This window comes from Capra hircus, chromosome 17 (assembly GCF_001704415.2).
Source record: "Capra hircus breed San Clemente chromosome 17, ASM170441v1, whole genome shotgun sequence".
NCBI classification, from domain to species: domain Eukaryota; kingdom Metazoa; phylum Chordata; class Mammalia; order Artiodactyla; family Bovidae; genus Capra; species Capra hircus.
Window position 1 is genome coordinate 13,400,222 of NC_030824.1, and position 17,497 is coordinate 13,417,718.

General features: G+C 50.5%; 1 protein-coding gene across 1 annotated transcript in view; it reads right to left on the bottom strand.

Annotated features, from left to right (window-relative positions):
- NOS1 (nitric oxide synthase 1) overlaps positions 1-17,497 on the bottom strand; it is a 191,160-nt gene that overhangs the window by 74,683 nt on the left and 98,980 nt on the right. Inside the window, exons 2-3 of the mRNA XM_018061221.1 lie at positions 15,440-16,587; positions 1,384-1,510 (exon numbers count right to left, since the gene is read on the bottom strand). Of these exons, the coding sequence (XP_017916710.1) occupies positions 1,384-1,510; positions 15,440-16,164 (852 nt within the window). The 5' untranslated portion in view covers positions 16,165-16,587. The remainder of the gene's footprint in view (positions 1-1,383; positions 1,511-15,439; positions 16,588-17,497) is intronic.

A 17,497-nucleotide genomic window follows, 5' to 3' on the forward strand; every position in this document is an offset into this window, starting at 1 on the left:
TCAAAAAGTCTACAAGCAATAAATGCTGGAGAGGGTGCGGAGAAAAAGGAACCCTCTTACACTGTTGGTGGGAATGCAAACTAGTACAGCCACTATGGAGAAAAGTGTGGAGATTCCTTAAAAAAACTGGAAATAGAACTGCCATACGACCCAGCAATCCCACTGCTGGGCATACACATTGAGGAAACCAGAATTGAAAGAGACACGTGTACCCCAATGTTCATCGCAGCACTGTTTACAAAAACCAGGGCATGGAAGCAACCTGATGTCCATTGGCAGACGAATGGATAAGAAAGCTGTGGTACGTATACACAATGCAATATCACTCAGCCATTAAAAAGAATGCATTTGAATCAGTTCTAATGAGGTGGATGAAACTGGAGCCTATTATACAGAGTGAAGTAAGTCAGAAAGAAAAATACCAATATAGTATACTAACGCATATATATGGAATTTAGAAAGATGGTGACGATAACCCTGTATGTAAGACAGCAAAAGAGACACAGATGTATAGAACAGACTTTTGGACTCTGTGGGAGAAGGCGAGGGTGGGATGATTTGAGAGACCAGCATTGAAACATGTATATTATCATATGTGAAACAGATCGTCAGTCCAGGTTCAATGCATGAGGCAGGGTGCTCAGGACTGGCGCACCTGGATGACCCTGAGGGATGGGATGGGGAGGGAGGTGGGAGGGAGGGTCAGGATGGGGAACACATGTACACCCATGGCTGATTCATGTGAATGTATGGCAAAAACCACAATATTATAAAGTAATTAGCCTCCAATTAAAAAAATGCAATGGGAAAAATGGCACCAATAGACTTGCTCAATGCAGGGTTGCCACAAACCTTCAATTCATACACACACACACACACACACACACAAATAATACATGTAATAAAATGAAGTGCAATAGCATGCGGTTTGCCTGTATGTATGACATGTTCTCATTTGCGTAAAAACATATGAAAATAATGCATACGTATTTGTTTGTCTATGCATAAAACATTGCTAAAAGGACCACAGAAATGATGGATAATGAATACTGCTTGCCTCTGGGGAGTGCAGCTGTGTGGCTGGGATGAGGGAAGAGGGAAGAAGCTTTTACCACCCATCTTTTTTACCTTTTAAATTCAGAATCATGTGAACATCTTTCTTGGTAGAAACAATGAAAATTTGAAAACTGGCAAGCTAGCAAACAAAAGCCACCAAATCAAAGCCCAAAGCCACCGTCCAGGGTAAGGGCTGCTGGCTCGGCCCCCACACCATTTCTCCAGCCACAACGGCTGGTTTTCTCCCCAAGGTGGTTTGGCACTTGTCTTCCCAAGAACATTCAGGGAACCGTGGAGTGTGGGCCCCAGGCTGACACCGCCACTTACCTGCTCCTTCTCTGAGTGCGGGTTGTTGAGGACGACGGGCATGTTGCCCTTCCCCCACAGGTCATTGAAGACGCGGTCGTTCTCCACGCCGAGAGGCAGAGGTTTGTGTGACTTGCCGTCCGGGTCTCTGAAAGGCAAGGCAGGAGAGGTTGAGGAAGACGCGACACCTGCAGTGGCCGGCTGGTCACCCTGGTCTGAAAGCCCTGAGTCCGTGAAGAACCCACAGGGTTCTCCCACATGACCCTCCACGGAGCCAGTGGGCTTTGTGTCCACAGTTTGCCACTTCGTAGGATCAAGCGTGAAGGTGAGCTTACTTGACTTGACACCCCCGGCTGGCACATACCTGTTGTGCGGAGATAGTTTCAGGATGTCTGTGACAGAGACTTTGTTCCTCCCTCCCCTGCCCCCGATTTCCTGATCTAGGAAGCCAGGAGGCCCCTCTCCTAGCAGAATCCCACGCAGAACCCCTGGACAGCTTAGCATCCATGAAACCTAATGGTGGAAGATACAGGAAGCAGGAGGGATAGGTCAGAAAACCAGCCCTGTGGGCCACGGTGGTGAGTCACACCAACGGCAGCTAGAGCACTGATCACAAGGCTAATGGTACCAGCCCAGGATACACAGGAATGATTCTGAAAATAAGGGGAACACAGCGACAAAAACTATTAATACTGTTGGTGTTGATTAAGCACTTACTGGTGCGTCAAGCACTTAACATATGTTTTAGTGGATTTAGTGCTTGGGACAACCCGCTGAGGTTGGTATGAATGTCACTGCTGTGCAGATGGCATAAGTGAGACAGAAGCTAAGTCACTCAAGGTCACAGTATTGCAGTCTGTCGCTGTTGTTCAGTTGCTAAGTCCAACTCTTTGTGACCCCATGGACTACAGCACACCAGGCTTCCCTGTCTTCCACTATCTCCCAGAGTTTGCTCGAATTCATGTCCATTGAGTTGGTCTTCCAGCCTGCTCTTCACGTTTATTCTGAAGTGGAGGCTGTTACTATCACCCTCATTTATCATCACCACCATCAGCACCATCATTCTCACGACTGTCAACATCACCACCCAACGTTTCCTTATCAGCGTCAGCATCACTGTCACCACAGAAATCATAAATGTGCGCATCAACACCAATGCTGACATCATCACTTTCATTATTGCCAAAATCATTCTCATCCTTCTCATCACCACCACCTTCGTCCCATCAGAATCTTCATGCCCACCATCATGTTCATCACCACCTTGCACTCATTATCAGATGCGGAAACTGAGGCTCAGAGAGGTTAAACCACTCACCTAAGTCTCACAGTCAGGGTTGAAGGAGTTGGGGTTCAAACCCAGGCTTATTCCTGACTCTAATCATGAAGCTTTCCTGGCTCTCTGCCCTTGAACTCGGATAGGTTCAAGGAAGAGGTTATCTTGGCTGGACAGGCTGACCATCCTCTGAGCTGGAGGGAAGTCGTGGCTGAGATGGGACTGACTGTATCAAAATCCAGACCTCCCAACCTGCCTCACCTCATCTCCATCCTTCTGCCCTCCTGCTTTCTAACCGTCTGCCTCTTTCTAACCCTCTCACCCGATTTCACTCGATGGCATCTGTCTGTTCCCCAGCTTTGGGCAATGTGGCTTCCTCTGTGGTCCATCTCACTTTTGGTCCCAGGGGTGGAGGCGGGCCGTATCCAGCTCTCCATCCTATGTTCCCAGCTTTGGGGACTCTTGGCTCCATAAATTCCCCCAGTTCCCAACCTGGTGCTGATGGTCATTTGGGATGAATCAGAGGCCAGGGCCCAAACTCTGAGTGTAAGGCCCTAAGTGGCCCCTCTGGCTGCTCGGATGGGGCTACCCAGAATCCCCTCCTTGCTTTGTCTCACAGCGTTCTGGTGGCCCATGCTGAAGCCACTTCTGCTCATCTTGCTTGGAGAGGTCTGCAGTTTTAAGAGGGAACATTATGTTTTACTCTCTTAAAAATGTCTCCAAAACACACCAGGAGTGGTTCTTGATTACAGATATTTCTCAAGTCAATGGTTTACCTACGTGGTAATAAACAGAGGCATTGTCTGTGGAGACGGCTGTTCTAAATGTCACGCAGCCCCTCTCAGCGCTAAAACTCCAGTTCCTAGGATGTCATGTGACCATAAGTGGGGAATCAGCAGAGAAGAGAGGAGTTTAGTGCTGTTTGAGTGTTGGTAATGTACCAGGTAACAGCACAGAAGTTATTTCACTTCCTCTCAGCAGATATTAAAAGCTTCCCTATTTTACAGAGGCAAAAACTGAGACCAGAGAGGTTATGTCAATTTCCCAAGGTTTCTCAGCAAACACAAAGCAGAGCTGGGATTTGAAACTAGGTCTGACTGATGCTCGGCCCAGATCCTTCCTTGTTTGTAAACAGACTGGGAAAACGATTCAGGATACGTAGGATAAGCCAGAGGCTAAAGAGCTAAGAATCCAGCATCTCTCACTGAATGAGGCCAGTTTACAAAGATTACAGGGTACGATTACCCAGATGACTCTTAAATGGCTCACAGGCTTGTCTCGTGTGGATCTGCAGGGAGAGGTGCTTTTATCATCATCCTTTGCTTTTTTTATTTTTAAAAGCCTTTAACACTTTTGTTTAAATAATATATTTGAAGTGTTTTGTCAACACAAACTTATGTAAGAGCCCTGTGATGAGCCGGGGAAGAATACTTTTATTTGAGACAACTGTCATGAGGTGAATGAAACTAGAGCCTGTTATACAGAGTGAAGTCAGTTAGAAAGAGAAAAGCAAATGTCATGTGTTAACACATATCTACGGAACCTAGAAAAATGGTACTGATGAACCCATTAGCCTGGCAGGAATACAGATGCAGAAGTAGACGGTGGTCTTAAGGACATAGCAGGGGAAGGAGAGGGTGGGAAGGATAGAAGAGAGTCGAATGGACATACATACACCACCATGCATAAGAGAGACAGCTCATGGAAGCTGCTGGATGGCACAGGGAGTGATGACCCAGAGGAGTGCGATGGGGATGGATGGGAGGGAGGCTCCAGAAGGAGGGTATACAACTTGCTTTGTTATACAGCAGAAACCAACACAACATTGGGAAGCAATTATCCTCCGATTTAAAACAAGAATATTTTTAACATGGGACCACAGGGAACATCCTTCAGCCTCTGACAAGGAGTTACTTTGCATCTCTGCACCCAGGGACAAAATCAGGAGCAGATTTAGGTAGATTCTGAATTCCCACTCCCCACCCCCAGTTTTCAGTAAAAGTCAGCTCTGAGGGAGACAAGCAGTTTATTGCCATGAATTTTCTCAGCCTGGGAGGAGTCTGTTTGCTAGGTTTGTACGGGCAGTGCGATCCATGGACTGTGGATTGGGTGGAACTGGGTTCAACTCTCAGCTTTGCTGGTTGTAAGCTGTGTGACTTTGAATATTTTGGCTACTTAACCTTTCTAATTCTCAGTATACTCATCTCTAAACTAGTGCTGATAATAAAACCCAGTTCCCAGGGTTACTGCAACAATTACAGGAGGTAAGGCTCACAGCACTTAGCCTGTGGCATCTGCTATTGCTTTGACTGCTGATGTGTTTGTAGGCTGATCAGACAGAAACAGAGGAAGGAAAATGCTAGTTCTTTCCAAAACAGTCAAGATTCCTCTAAGTCAGCATGGTCTAGGAGAACTTTCTGAGTCAATGGAAACATTCCACGTCTGCTTGTGTTTCGGGTATTTTAGCCATGGCCCACATGAAGCAGCTGAATACTTGAAATGTGCTTAGGGACTTCCCTCGTCGGCCAGTGGTTAAGACTCTGCGCTTCCACCGCAGGGGTCATGCGTTCAATCCCTTGGTGGGGCACAAAGCTCCCCTGTGGGGCTCAGCTGAAAAAAAGCACCTATTGTCACTGAGGAATTAGTTGAATTTTTAATTTCATTTCACTTTAATTAGCCATATATAGTCAGTGGCTATAGCACTGGGTGGTGCTGGCCAAAGCCTTAATGTCTCTAAGGCCTGAAGGCATGTATGGCTCCCAACTGAGAAAGGGGTGTCTTCCCTGGGGGCTTATGGGGGCACAGGCAGGGATGTCTGCACTCAGACACTTCTTTTTTAATTGAAGGAGAGTTGACTTACAATGCTGGATTAGTTTCAAGTGCATAGCAAAGTGATTCAATTACACATACATATATCGCTATTGTTTAATCACTAAGTTGTATCTGACTCTTTCAGGACTCCACGCACTGTAGTCTGCCAGGGTGCTCTGTCCCTGGGATTTCCCTGGCAAGGATATTCGAGTGGGTTGCCATTTCTTTTTCATGGGTTCATATACATATATATGTGTATATATATTATATATACATTATATATTTGCACATATACATAGAAATGCACATATATTACATACAAGGCTTCCCAGGTGGCTCAGCATGCAGGAGCTGTAGGAACCATGGGTTTGATTCCTGGGTTGAAAAGATCCCCTGGAGGAGGAAATGGCAACCCACTCCAGTATTCTTGCCTAGAGAACCCCATAGACAGAGGAGCCTGGCAGGCTGTAGTCTATGGGGTCACAAAAAGTCAGGCATCACTGAGCTACTAAGCAGAGCAGAGAGTATATTTGATTTACAATGTTGTGTTAGTTCAGGTGTAGCAAATTGATTCAGTGATACACAGACACACACACACACATACACACATATACGTTTTCAGATTCCTTTCCATTATAGATTATAAGATATTAAGTATAGTTTCCTGTGTTATGCAGTACAACTTTGTTTTTAAAAACTATTTTCTATACAGTAGTGTGCAAATGTTAATCCCACACTCTTACTTTATCTCCCCCCTTCAACTAGATGTTTGCTTTCTATACCTATGAGTCTATTTCTGCTTTGTAAATAAGCTCATTTGTATCACTTTTTTAGATCCCACATATGAGTGGTATTATATAGTATTTGTCTTTGTCTGACTTACTTTACTCAGTATGATAATCTCTGGGTCCATCCATGTTGCTGCAAATGGCACTGTCTCATTCTTTTTTATGGCTGAGTAATTGCTCATTGAACTATTATGTCTTGTTCACAGAGCCCAGGAATCTGGGAATTCTCTGCTTCCTTTCCAGACTCCCCCCTTCCATCACTCTTAGCCCCGACCTCCACTCTCCTCTCTTCCCAGGGAGTACACCGTGTCCATCCTTGGCCTCCCTGGAATGCCCTTTCATCTCCCCTCTGTCAAGAGTCAACTCCTACGCACCCTTACAAGGCCCACTTCACACACCACCTCTCCTGGGGGTTAAATAAGATCATGTTTGTAAAATGCCTAGTATACAGTCAGCTCTGACCAAACATGAACTGTATTTGATCCCTGGGTCAGGAAGATCCCCTGGAGAAGAGAATGGCTACCCATTCCAGTATTTTTGCCTGGAGAATCCCATGGAGAGAGGAACCTGGTGGGCTACAGTCCATGGGGTTGCAAAGAGCTGGACACAACTGAGCGACTAACATTTAACTTGTGGTGATTGAAGTCCAGAGAGATTAGGTAACTTATCAAGATCACACCACCAGTGAGAAGCAGAGGAAATTTTGCAATTAAATGTCTCCTCCTCATTGCCCTCCTCATTGAGAATCACTGAGAACAGGGCTTGGGGGTGGGGGGCACATTTGATTGGATTTCACACTCATGAAGAACCTCAAATTTAGATATCGAATGTTTCCCCCCAAATGAGGTGATGGTAGTGAATGTGTTTATCCACTAAATGCAATTCTGCTAACTCCAGGTTATCATTTCTTCATTTAAGCAAATACACCGGGAGCCCACAGATGGAGGTAGACGGGGCCTGGCTTGACTTCTGAGAAGCCTGAATGGTGACTCTCCTGGGCCAGTACATTTGAGTCTTGGTCCTGCCCAGCTGTCTGAGGGATTTTGGTTTAGATCAGAAATTCTCAGCCTGTAACTATTGATATTTGGGTTCAGATAATTCTTTGTGGTGGGGACTGCCCTGTGCATTGGAGAATGTTTAACAGCATCCTTGGTCTCTCCTCACTAGACACCAGTAACATCTCCATCACCAGCTGTGACAACTGAAAACATCCCAGGAGATCAATCAATGTCTCCGTGGGGAGGGGAGGAATTAGACTCCTCCCTACTGAGAAGCAGGCTTAGCTTCAATCAAGGACCCAAACCCATGATTCCCAGCTCGCCCATCCCTGTTCCACACCCACCCAGGGGGTCTATGAGGATTTATTTACTAGTTGTCCCTTGTTCCCAGACAGGACTGAGAAACCTGCCTTCGCTCAGTGGCTCCCACATCTGCTTAGTGTCCTTATCCCCTGAAAAGACATCTTCCAGTGAACCTGGCATTGTGGCAGACCAGCGAGGCCAGAGCCATCCTGCGGTCAAGCTTGGTGGTTCTCCAACATCAGGGTGCATCAGAATCAATTGAGGGGCTTGTTAAAATTCCCCCCAGCCCATCTCCAGAGAGCCTGAAATAGTGGGAAACCTGGAATCTGCATTGTCAAAAGCACCCACATCGGCCAAGGACACCTGTGAAGGCCCGTTTCCCTGGGAGAGCTCCAAGCTAGGCTTGTGCAGTGAGCAGCCAGGTGCCCTCCTGGCTAGGAGTGCTCCCCTCCCCCAGCTCTTCTCCTCCCCCTGCCTTAGTGTGAGGCTCTCCCTCCTACCTGGCGAGCATCTTCTGTGCTTCTTGGCAAGAACTAAACTAAAGCCCTTTCCTTCCACTTCACTAGTTGGATCCTCAAACTCAAGCCAAGAGTCGGTCTAGCATCTCTAAACCTTCTGAGGATCTTTGCCAGATCCTTCCAACCGAGGCTCCCCGATCTCTCAGGCACGAGGATGGGGGTCCCAGGCCAGACTCCACAGGCAGTCTGCACGTGTCGGTTGGCCCCGTGCTGACCACTAACCTCCCCTGACCAAGGACCCAGGAGGGGGAGCAGGTGGGCCAGGCCTGGGTGCAGGGCGCAGCCTGGAGGTGGGGGCCACCCACTCTGGCCCAACCAGGCGAGGAGGCCGCCGAGGAGCAGCTGGTCCTGGCAGGAAGCCCTGCTCGCATCTCTCGGCAGACACCACGCTCTCTCCAACTCCCCTCCTCGCCCTCCACACTCCAACGGTCTTTGGCTTCTGCTTCTACCTGGTTGCAGATTCTGAGAGCTGAGTTGGAGCAGGAAGATTTGGGGGGCTGTGCAAGCGGGTGTGGCGTCTCTGTGCAGCTTTCCTTCTAGATTCCATCATGCTGGAGTTTGGGGGGTTGGTTCTTGATAAAGGTATGCTCTTCAGAGCAGGAGTCCCATGGTGAGCGTTGTAGCTGAGAAGCGAGGCGAGGGCCTCTGGGCTCCAAAACAACCACAACTCTCATTCCTAAAATCACAAAAGCTGGGCAGGATTCTCCAACTCAAGTCTGTAGGCCCCAGGCTAGGGGGGATGGGCTGATTTTGGGTTCCAGCTCCTAAGGCCGACTATCTTACTGGGATGTGACTTCTTGCTAACAGCCCCTCTGATATATCTTTTTTTTTGTTTTTTTGAGAGGCTGGGAATAGGTTTTAATGTAAAATATCTTGATGTATCTATTTTGCCACAAATTCACTTTTTTTTTTTTTTTTTCACAAATTCACTTTATAAGAAAACGTTTTTTGGCCATGCCCCATGGCATGTGGGATCTTAGTGCACCAAGCAGGGATTGAACCCACGTCCCTTGCATTGTAAGGTGGATTCTTAACCACTGAACCACCAGGGAAGTTCCAAGGTGTGTTGCTTTAAGGCACCAAGGTTGTGGTCATTTGTTAACAGCAGCCACAGGAGTGATGGCAGATACAATGAGAGGGTGTTGGGATGGTTGATGGCCCTGCCCCCGTGTCTATGTCTGACCTCACTGCCTATCGCTCTCCTCCTACTTGCTACACTCAAGGCCTCCCTTTAGTTCCTTGAACATCCCAACCTCGTTCCTGCCTCAGGACCTTTGTTCCTGCTGTGCCCTCTGCCAGGAACACCCTTGCCTAGATTTTGCAAGGTTCTCACCTTCTGGCCTTGGTACAAATGCCTGCAGAGAGCTTTTCCCCAACTTTCCAGTCTAACGTGCTACCCAACCCCAAGCCACTTCTCTTGAAGTCACTGTACCATCTCCTTCACAGCGCATACTGCTATCTAAAATGACTGCATGTGTCTATTTATTATTCCTTGCGTGTTGTCTATCAGATGACTCTATAGTGGATCATCAGTGGATCCCCAGCTCTGAGGACAGTATCTGAGGCAGAATAGATGCTCCATAAATATCCAGTGACTGAGAGATGCTGAGAAGCCCTCAGTTACATGCAAGGTGAGGTGGGTGAGCTTATTTCCCTTCCAGAATGAGGGGCTGGGTGCCCACTAGGCCAGGTGGCAGGGACATGCATGGGAGAGGTCACAGAGCAAGTGCATTAACTGGTGTAAACAGGACCCCCTGTTCCCTGCCTGGGAAAGAATGCATGGTGGCGGGGGCAGGGCAGTGCTGGAAGTCACTCACACTCAAACAGTCAGGGTGAGAATGAAAAGTTGCTCCCAGATTCTGCATGACGGCAAAGTTATCAGAGTTAATTTCTGAGTTGAAAAATGCCAAAAAAGAGAGAAAGAATTAAAAAAAACAGTAGAAAAGAAAAAATGAAAATGCCACCAGAGTGATCCACAGCCATGAGAAAGGTCAAGTGCAGCCTAGGAGGAGGGTCTCTAAGGCATCAGTGCCGACCTTGGTTGATCCGAGGTCATCTCTCTAGGGAGGCTGTCTTTAGCAGACAGCAACCTCAGGGCCTTGGTTTCCCCTCCAGTCTGAGAAAATACTCTGATAGCCTCAGAAAGTTGATGGCTAGTGGTTAAGGGCACTGTGGCCAACAGTGCAATCTACAAGCTTAGTAGAGGTCAAGAACATGGGCTTAGGGTCAAATTCTGGCTTTGCTGCAGGCTGGCTGTGTGACCTCGCACAAGTGACTACACCTCTCTGAGCCTTGGTTTCCTATCAGGAAAATGGGGTGCTATGCGGAGGAAGTGAATTACTTGATGTGAAGACCATAGCCTGGGGCCAGGCCCACCTGCAGTGCTCAGCAGAGGCTGGCTAACATGATGGGGATGAAACTCAGGCTTGTCACAGGAGGAGGCCTCTCCCCAAAATAAGATGATTCTCTAGGGTTAAAATTGACTTGTGTTCCTCTAGCCACATTTGCTTGTCTGGTTTCTTTTTAAACTCTAGACACTCACTGTGAGATTGCTAGGTAGAACCTGGATAGAACCCTGTGGCCAGTGCTGTGTGACCCTGGGCAAGTTGCTTCACCTCTCTGAGCTTCAGTTCCTTCTTCTATAGGTGGGGGCTAGAACCACAGGTCCTACTTCAGGAGCTGCATTCGTACAGGTTCTAAAGAGGTGACTGTTGTGAAGGTACTCCTATAAGTAACCAAGGGAGGGCTCTGCAAGCGGATGAGGAGTTATCAGAGCGCAGGGCGAGGTGGCTGGCCGGCTGGTCCAGATGGAGGCTGGACTGCGGACCTTGGCCTCTTTAGAACCCTCCTTCAGGGCAGCAAGCTGAGCAACCTGGATATCCTCTGACATGCAGCATTTTAAAGTGACCGCTCCCAAGTACAGAAGGCCCCGAATTCGTCGCCTCCCTTCCTGATCACCCTTCACCTGCTGTCTCTGCCTGCTCAGGGCCCCCTCCCTCCTCCTGGGATGAAGGGAGGAGACTGTGTCTCAAATCAACATCACTTATCTCCACAAACACGGGCCGACACCCCAAACAACAGGACAGGGGTGCCCCCTGAGGGAAATGGACTAGCTGGAGCAGGGGAATAAGTCCAGGTCCAAGAGGAAAGAAGGACGGAAGGAGGAAAATAAGGCCAAGAGAGCAGAGGAGTCAAGGTCGCTGCTGAGAACCAGTGATGGCCCAGCCTCTGCTCAGACCCAGAAGCCACGGATGCCGAGTGGGACCTGGATGTGGAGCTCTGGGCCCAGCAGGCTGCTGGCTTCACTGTCACCCAGCATCTAGGATGCATCTAGGATGCATCTAGGATGCTAGTCTGACCCCACCCCCAAAAGCAGCCTGGATGGAGAGGGGCCTGGGAGGATGAGTCGTTTCCAGGCAGCTGTGTGTGCTGTGAGGCTTGAACATTCCCAGGTCAGCAGCCCCGAGACTGGCTCTGAACGACATGCTGCCTCTGGGGTTGCGTTTCCTGACTTGGGACACTGATTCGTAACGAGACACTTATTTTAGCCTTGAGCAAACAGCTTTGCAATCTGTAGGGGTGCTTTTGTGGTTGTTATGACGATGGCCGATGCTTCTGACATCACAGTGGAAGGGAGGTGATGTCAGGGGTGAAGGACACCTTGGCAACACAAATGACAAAGTCACTCAAGGAGGAAGGGTCCTGACTGCCTTGCAAACTTTGGACATCTGCTTAGATTAAAAACAAAAACACGAAACATGCTTCAATTTCTCAGCCAAAATCTCAATGTGGGTTTATGTATAAATTCGGCTTTAAATTCTACTGAACTTGCAACTATTGGGAAATCAAAGACAGGACATCGTTTTACCAGGAATCATTCACCATTTGGGAAAATCGCATCACCAAGGCGACGCGGTGCTGCAGGTGGTGTCTGAGTTGCCAACACAACACACCTGTGTCAATCTGCATCGTGTTTGCCTCCATTCTATCTTTAGGTGCCAACATATGACATTCTGGTGGAGCTGTGCCTATGCGCTGCTATGTTAAATTATAGGCTATTTTATTATAGATGACTTTTATGCTCTATAGCCTTGATTTTTTCGTTAGGGCATTATACTGATTTAAAAAATGTAAAGTGTGGGTAGGCTCCATGCTCCATGAAGGAGCTTCTGGTTAGTGAAGGGGGCATTTCAAATTATTTGTTAAAAAAACAGAGTGAAGGGGGAGAGCTGTGCATCCAGCCATGGAGCCGGGGTGGGGGATGCCTACAGTATTACTCATCCTTAGAACCACTCATCTCAGTGGGTTTCATGGAGGCATATACTTGCCCTGGGTCACTTTCTCCCAAAACATATCTCCACCAAAGCAGTTTTTTCAGCTACTTGTGGTCAATCACACTGCAGGTGATGTGGGGTCCCTGGAGGGAGGACCCTGATGGATGAGGGCGGCCAAGAGCTCAGATGTCACCTCCTGAGGTGGGAAATGGGTCTGTGGGAGCAGGGCCCCAGGGCAGACAGCTCTATCTCACCCTCATTCTTGGGGACACAAAGGCTGCTTCCCCAAGATGGTGTTTGGAGGGGCCCCTCAGGGCCTGACTACCAAGTGGGCTCCCATTAAAGCTCATGGGACTCAAGGACCTCATCCCAGCCTGGGGTCCTGTCTGCAGCCTTTCTGTCCTGGACTGCAGGCTAAGAGAGGGTATTTGCTAGTATTTGCTCCTTGGATAGAGCGTGCAGCTCCCAACTATAGCAGATACTTCTCTACAACATAACCGGAGAGTCAGATGCCCGGGCCTGGCTGGGGCTGAACAGAGCCCTCGGGGTTCTGAGGCTCACACCCTACGCCTAGCTGAGAATCAGAACCAAGTATACGGGACATTAGACCAAGGGGTTCCTCTGTCATGCAAGGTGAGATGGTCCTATTCATGGACTCACTGCTGCTTCTGCAAGAGGTGGTGCTGAGGATGGGCGGGGCACGTAAGGATTGGTGTGGGCGGGGGGCGCGGGGAGAGGCCATGCCCAGGAGCCTCTGATGGGCACTTCTGATGCTGTCTAGAAAAGAAGGCCAGTGATTGATTCTGTAGTCTCTAGCTGCCTTAGAATTCAAGCCCAAGGGGTGAGACTTGGGAGTGCCTATTGGCTGCCCAGAAACTACCTCACGGCTACACCGGCCATCTCCACCAAGTATGTCACAGTGGGGACCCCTGGGAAGTGGGTTCTAGCCTGGAGGGGGGAGCTCCTGTGCTGGTTGTGGGAGAATGAGGTGCCAGGTCACTGCCACTGGGAGAACCCTGAGCATGCGATTCTGGCCTCCAGCTCTGGAAATGGACATTAGGCCACTGGGGACCCCCAATCATCTGTCCCACCAAGAGGGTCACACCACACCCTGTGTATGTGGCCTAAGACTCACTGTCTCTTGTGGAGATGGGACCCAGGGTGTGGCAGAGACTCCAGGGTGTCTGTGGGGAGCTCGCAGGAGAGAGGAGGAGTGGGTGGGAGCTGGGCGGGCAGGAGGTGCCCTCTGTTGCCCTCTACCCAGGCCTTCCGACAGAGCCTCCACTTTCCTCCTTGGGGGTCTTGCTGGCATTGGCTCAGTTTTTAGCCAGGCGTGAGATGCTGGAAAAGCCCCAGGATGCAATGGTGGCCAGGGTGGGCTTCCACAGACTGGGGGGTGCACAGTGGGCCGTCTGGGGGCTACCCTGCCAGGACTGGGTCCCGTGCAGGCACAAGTGCACCTCAGGACCTTGGCACCTGCTGCTCCCTCTGCCTGGACGCCCCTCCCCCTTGCAGCTGTGAGCCTCCCCCCGCCCCTTCCTCCGGGTCCTCCCATGTTGCCTTCCTAGTGTGGCCTGCCAGCTTCCCACCTGCAATGTTACCCTCCCCAACACTTCCTAGCTCTTCCCCGCTCTATTTATCTCCTCAGCGCATATGACTAATGGTTTACAGCGTTAACCTCTCGCTTCTTCTTTGGCTTCCCCACTGCACTGCAAGCTCCCCAAGTCAGGGGGTTTGTCTATTTCAGTCACTTCCCCAAAGCCAGAGGACTTGTCCATTCATTGCTCTAGCCCAGGGCCCAGAAGAGTACCTGCACAGAGTAGGTCCTCTGGGAACACTTCCTATATGAATACACGCAGGGGCCTGGGAGATAGTCAATTCAGGGCCCCACAGGATTTCCCAGTGACCTCTAAATGCCCTTGGGACTCTCAGGGGTCCTTGAAAAGAGGACTGGGAGAGCTTGGCCTGGATTTCTGGGGCCCTCAGGCCTGAGCCTCCCTCTGTGGCTCCCAGGATCTGCCTCATAACACTGTGGGCTGTAGCATCAGTGCTAGACCTTAGAGGGGGGTGGAAGAAGGCAGAGGGACAACCTGCCCCCTCCAAGTGTGTGTTTGCTCAGTCGCTCAGTTGTGACCCACTCTCTTTGCTATCTTTTGGACTGCAGCCTGCCAGGCTCCTCTATCCATGGGATTTTTCAGGCAGGGATACTGGAGTGGGTTGCCATTTTCCTACTCCAGGGGATCTTCCCAACCCAAGATCGAACTCATGTCTCCTGGGTCTCCTATTTCCCCACCACCTGGCCCATCTGCTCCTCACCGACTGTGCAGCCAGCCCTCCTTCCCCAGAGGGTCAGAAAATGCCAATCCGGCAAATACAGAGGGGCTAGTACCCAGCTCTATTTTTTTTTTTACATTTTTTGGCCACACCACTCGGCATGAGGGATCTTAGCTCCCTGACCAGGCATTTAAGCTGTGGCCCCTTCAGGGGAAGCATGGGGCCCTAACCACTGGACCCCCAGGGAAGTCTCTGGTACCCTGTTCTTCAACTGCTGGCCTTAGTGTGCATGTAATCAGAGCAATGCCAGAGTTTTGGGGAATGGAGACTAATTCTCTACTTCGTCTCCAGTTTCTCTCTTTCGAAGTTTTCTTGCCCTGGATGGGCTGCCCCCAAGACAGAGCCAGTTTGGGCTGAGGGTCGCCCAGCACCCAGCTCTTCCTCGCTCTCCCCAGATTCTCAGCATCCATCTACACCCAGGTCGGCCATGCCCAGGCACCTCTCCTCATGCAGTGACCTCAGGGAAGGCCCCACCATCTGAGCCTTAGTCTTCTCACTCTTGAAATGTGGGTTGCAAAAATACCCGCCTTGTGGGGGTGCTGGAAGATGGGGCCCCAGCTACCATGATTATGAGCTCTGGGTTTCATGGCAAGAGATACGCACTAGACGTGCCCATTCCATTCCGCAATGGCAATTCCCAGGGCAAGAGGCAAGGGGGGTTGAGCGGGTGTATGTGTGCTTGGATGCCTGAAACACTCAGCTTGGCTCCCGGGCTGTGAGACCACGCATGCTCGCATACAACACATGTGTGCACACAGGCCCCCCTGCAGCTTACCTGTCCACCTGGACTTCCACGTCCTTGGTCTCTGTCTTGGCAGGTCCCCCTCCGTTGATCGCTTTGCCCCCGCTGGTGAGAAGGTTCAGGACAGGCTCTATCTCTTTGAGCAGTTTATTGTTCTCCCCGCTGCCCTGGAGGGCGACCCCAGTGCTTTTCTTGGCTGGGTCCTGGCCTGGGGGCCTGGCAGCCAGGCCGTTGGCTTGGGCGAGAGAGCTGGCTTCCTGCCCTGGATCTGGAGCATGCTGGGGACCATTTCCGGGACCCGTGGCCCCGTCCACCGCCAGCGTCTGCTCTCTGCCGGCTGATGCTTGGTGGGACAGGTCAACGGCTGCTGTGGGGGGACCCAGGGGCCGGGTCACCCGGATGGTCTTGGGGGTCCCATCCCCGGTGAACGTGGTCTCCAGGTGTGTGGTGAAGCCCTCAGGGCCCCTGAGGATGAGCACCACGTGGGTCTCAGAGGCAATCCCCCTGAGCACCTCCAGGGCGCTGTCATAGCTCAGGTCCACCAAGGGCTGGCCGTTGACGGCGAGAATGATGTCCCCAGCCTGGATGAGGCCGCTCTGCTCCGCGGCACCCCCTCGGATCAGGTCAGAGATGATCACGGGTGGCTTGCTCACCCTCTCCTTCACCAGGAACCCCAGGCCCCCCACTTTGCGCTTGAAGAGGCGGACAGAAATGACGTTGGGTTGGATCTGCTGAACGCTGAACATGTGGCTCTCCATGGTGTCTAGTGTCCAAGGGTCCACAGACCTCAAAATGGGTCCGGCCGAGGTCAGGTCCCCAGGAGCGGCTGGGCTTCAGGCCACACCGGGAGGAGGCGCCGGGGGCTGGCGCTGCGGGGCTGCAGCCCGGACGGGCAGCTGCTGGCCTTCTGTGCCTCTGACGTCAACTCGGCATCACCCGCTCATTGCTGTCGGGCCGTCGGTGGCATGATTTCCTGCGTCTGCCTCCTTCCTCGGTCTCTAAGGAAGCAATGGTTGATCAGGCAGACGTCAGGGGAAGCGGTGGGATGAGTCCTATGCCACAGGTCAGGCGGATCCGGGAGGAGACGTGTCTGGTGGCTGTGCCTAGGGGTGACGCATGCTAGCACGGACTATCCACTGGGCATCGTCAGCCCGTCAGAGGCAGATCCGATCCAGGTCTTCCTGAGGTCAAGAGAAGGAACAAGGGAGGGGAGGAAAAGGATTAAAAAAAAGAGAGAGATGGATGTGATATGCCCAAGGCCACCTTTAAAACTAACATGGGAAACAGCCAACTGAGAAGTCTAGCCATAAGATGCTCTGGAGTTCTGAAGATAACCTAGACAAAAAATTCTTCTTCTTCCAGGGGGACACACTCGCAGGTGGCTGCATATTGCCTGGTTTCATTTCCATGATCAAAGCCCTGTGAGACCGGGGGGTTCTTTGGGGAAACCAGAGGCGTCAGCCCCAGAAATCAAATGGCAAGAACCCTAAGACCTCTCATCTTTTTTTCACTGGAAGAAGTCAGCACTCCAACCCTGTCATGCAGCCTTTGACTCTCTGCTTTTTGCAACATTTTTCCATCCTCAGGTCAGGAGCTTGGCCAACAAGGATCGTGGGGTGTGGGGCTCTCCATTCCCACCACTCCCAAAGCCCCCATCACAAACCCATCAACAGGAAATGATGTCACCTTCTACAGAACCACGGATGAGGGAGGTCAGCTGGACTTCAGGACCGTCATTTTTGTAATGATTCACTTATTTCAGGTTCAAAGGGACAGACTTGGCCACACTCCATCCCATGATAAGCCAAAATTGGTATAAGAAATACCAGACACAGGTCCACGTCAAACTCTGGAGGGCATTTGTGTATCGCAGACTGTCTGAAATCCTAACAGAGAAACATTAGGAGGTGTGGACTGTGTCCCCCTAGGGTTAGATAAACACAGAGCTGGTGCGCAACGAATATCTGTGGAACAAGAAGAAGCCCAAAAGACAGCGGCCACTCATTGAGAGCATATGTTCTTACTGTGTATTTTTCCCTCCTTTGATCTTCACAGTTAACCCTTCCACAGACGAGAAGACTGAAACTTGGG